At 44.3% G+C, this 2,542-nt stretch overlaps 1 protein-coding gene across 1 annotated transcript in view; it reads left to right on the plus strand.

Moving 5' to 3' along the window:
- Positions 1 to 583: 583 nt before the first annotated feature.
- Positions 584 to 2,542, plus strand: part of SLC2A9 (solute carrier family 2 member 9) — a gene marked incomplete at its 3' end in the record, with an annotated part of 50,558 nt that continues 48,599 nt past the window's right edge. The window contains exon 1 of the mRNA XM_026071419.1: positions 584 to 646. Within this exon, the coding sequence (XP_025927204.1) occupies positions 584 to 646 (63 nt within the window). The remainder of the gene's footprint in view (positions 647 to 2,542) is intronic.

The raw sequence follows: 2,542 nt of genomic DNA on the forward strand, positions 1-2,542 counted from the left end.
TTCATCCAGTGCCCCAGCCCAGGGAGGCGAGAGACCCTGCAGCTTTCAGCAGATCTGCACCAACAATTAATCCAAATGTACTGGCTGCAACCCAGCCAAAGTAGTATAGTTCCACCTGACTATCTCAATTCCTTTTGGAGTTGCAGTGGGTGTAATGTTCACATTCTGGGTAGGATTGCTGAGCAATTTCAGCATTTTATCCCAGTCCAACAGAGAAAGCATATTCACTGAAGGGCATGATACCATAGCTTTTTTCCCTTCATTTGCTACTTTGCATTGTGCTAGACACTAGTATGCCTGCTCCAAAGAGCACGTAGCCCTCTGAGGAGACTACTTAAACATACTTAGCATGTGTTTTTTTGGTTGCTTTTGACTTCATTCACTTTGCTGCTGCCATGAATAAGGATGCCTTCCTGAATGAGGGTCAGACTTTTGAATGGAGAAGCTAGATTTCTCAAAGGCTTTTTCAAGTTCTTCCTCGGTCAGATTTATGGTTTTATTAAAAGAAAAAAAAAGTCTCAGCCAAGTGTTGCCACAACTTTCCCTGTTTTCCTCCTCAGCTATTAACTAACAAGGTGACAGAATGGAGAACAAACAGAAAAGCAACGGTGAAATGAAAGAAAATAAGGTGGTGAAGAAAAAAATGGTGAGTTATTTCCACAAATCTTTTGTCAACACATTTATTTGCCATTTGGGGACTAGAGACATAAAATAACTATTTGGAACCTATAGGAATACAAGCAGGCACTGGTTCAGTTTCTGACTTTATAAACATAGGAAAACTGCTATTTTTTTTCTCCTTTTGGTACTTGAACTGCTAATAGTCTTACTGTGTATCTGCACCACAGGCCTCTAAGCTCGTTCTGTGTTTCTCTTTATATGTATGTCAGTTTTTGAACTAGCTAAAAACCTGCTGCCTGTAGGCAAAGTATTCTGGGATGAAGTGACTGTGGCATGATTTAAAGCCTCCCTTTTATGGGAGGGACTCTATCATTGAGGTCAGCAGTAACATTTTAGACAAGAGTTTCTATGCCTTCAAAAGGAAAGTCTGGTAGGATATACTCTGTGGAGAAAAAAAAAACACAAAAAAAACTTTGGCTTTGTGTCTGACACCATTGTTCTACAAGAACCTGCAAAGCCAAATATTTTTCTTCCCCACCCCCCTGCCCCACTCGGACATGCTGTAAATTGATGCTTATTTCTGTTGGAACACAGAGATTTGAGTGAGGGAAAGCTGCCAGGATTAAAATTCGAGGGGTGTATGGAGTAGCATGTTTTTAGCTTCTGTAACTCTTTCTGTAGTAAGTGACTGTAAAAGGTCAAAAAACATGAGTGTTAAGGTTAGAAATTATGTATGCCTTAATCACACACAACCATATGGTTTGTATTTGAGTGTGAACTGCAGTGAACTGCTTGCACTTTGCTTATTTAAAATCGAACCAAATAAAACATAGGTGTCTCATTCTTCTCTCTTAAATACACTCCACCTATTTCAGAGCTTGATTTTCCTAAATTGACTCTTCTATTGCTTATGACCATTTGAAGGGATTATAAACGATGATCAGATCATCTATCTATGCTGATGTTTCTCAATATGTACACTAATTTCACATGGCAATAAGTAGCATCTGGCTTTCTATTCAAACACTGCTTAGCTTGATCTGGGCCAAGGACATGTCAAACTTTTCACATCATAAGCTATGTTCAAACTTGCAGTGTTTTATGGCATTACTTAGTGTGTGTCTTTGAGGGCTCTCAGGTAGCTGAGAGGTATGTAGCATGTCAAAAGTGGAAACAGCAGATTTACACCACCACTAACTGTAGACATTTGGCAATAGTTCCCAGATGCACTTAATACTCACCTGAGTCATTGTTGACTAGAAGAGGTAGTTTAACTCTTATCAATTCAAAATCTCCAGGTTTACAAATAGGCACCTTCAAAGGTAACTTCAAAGCTGAAAGCTTTATCTTCCTCAGGTGACAAACCTAATCTGTTATACAACGGTAGTGAGTGCATCAAATCTCAACCTCCTAGGCTCTGGAAACACCTACATGCCACGTGGTTAACATTTTAACTGGCTGGGGGGTTCAAGCTGCCTGCAAGTCTTGTACTGTCTTCAGCTTCCAGCTCTGGCAACTCGGGAAAAATCTGCCGCTCCTTACTTAGCATCTCGCTTAAAGAAAGTCAAGCGGGGTTTGCAGACGGCACCGGCAGCGAAGGGAGCCCAGGCAGCCTGCTGTCCCGTAGCCCCTGCTAGGGGGAAACTGGCACTGCCCTGGAAATCCCTGCCGCGGGACCAGGCCTGCCAGTAACCCGCACGCGCGGCGCCGGGCACGAACAGTTGTTTAAGTTATGTGCAAGCACGCATGCAAACGATCTCTATTTCATAACCCGAGCCGTGCGCGCAGCCCTCGGGGCGCTGGAAAGCAGGCAACAACTGCCCCTCGCGGAGGCCCCGGCCCGGGCCCGGGCTCCCCCCGCGCTCCACAGCCCCGCGCCGCGCCCTTTGCGCGCTGCCCGGCGGAGATGCCCGCCCGCCGC

This window comes from Apteryx rowi, unplaced genomic scaffold (genome assembly GCF_003343035.1).
Source record: "Apteryx rowi isolate R43461 unplaced genomic scaffold, aptRow1 scaffold_1081, whole genome shotgun sequence".
In the NCBI taxonomy this organism is placed as follows: domain Eukaryota; kingdom Metazoa; phylum Chordata; class Aves; order Apterygiformes; family Apterygidae; genus Apteryx; species Apteryx rowi.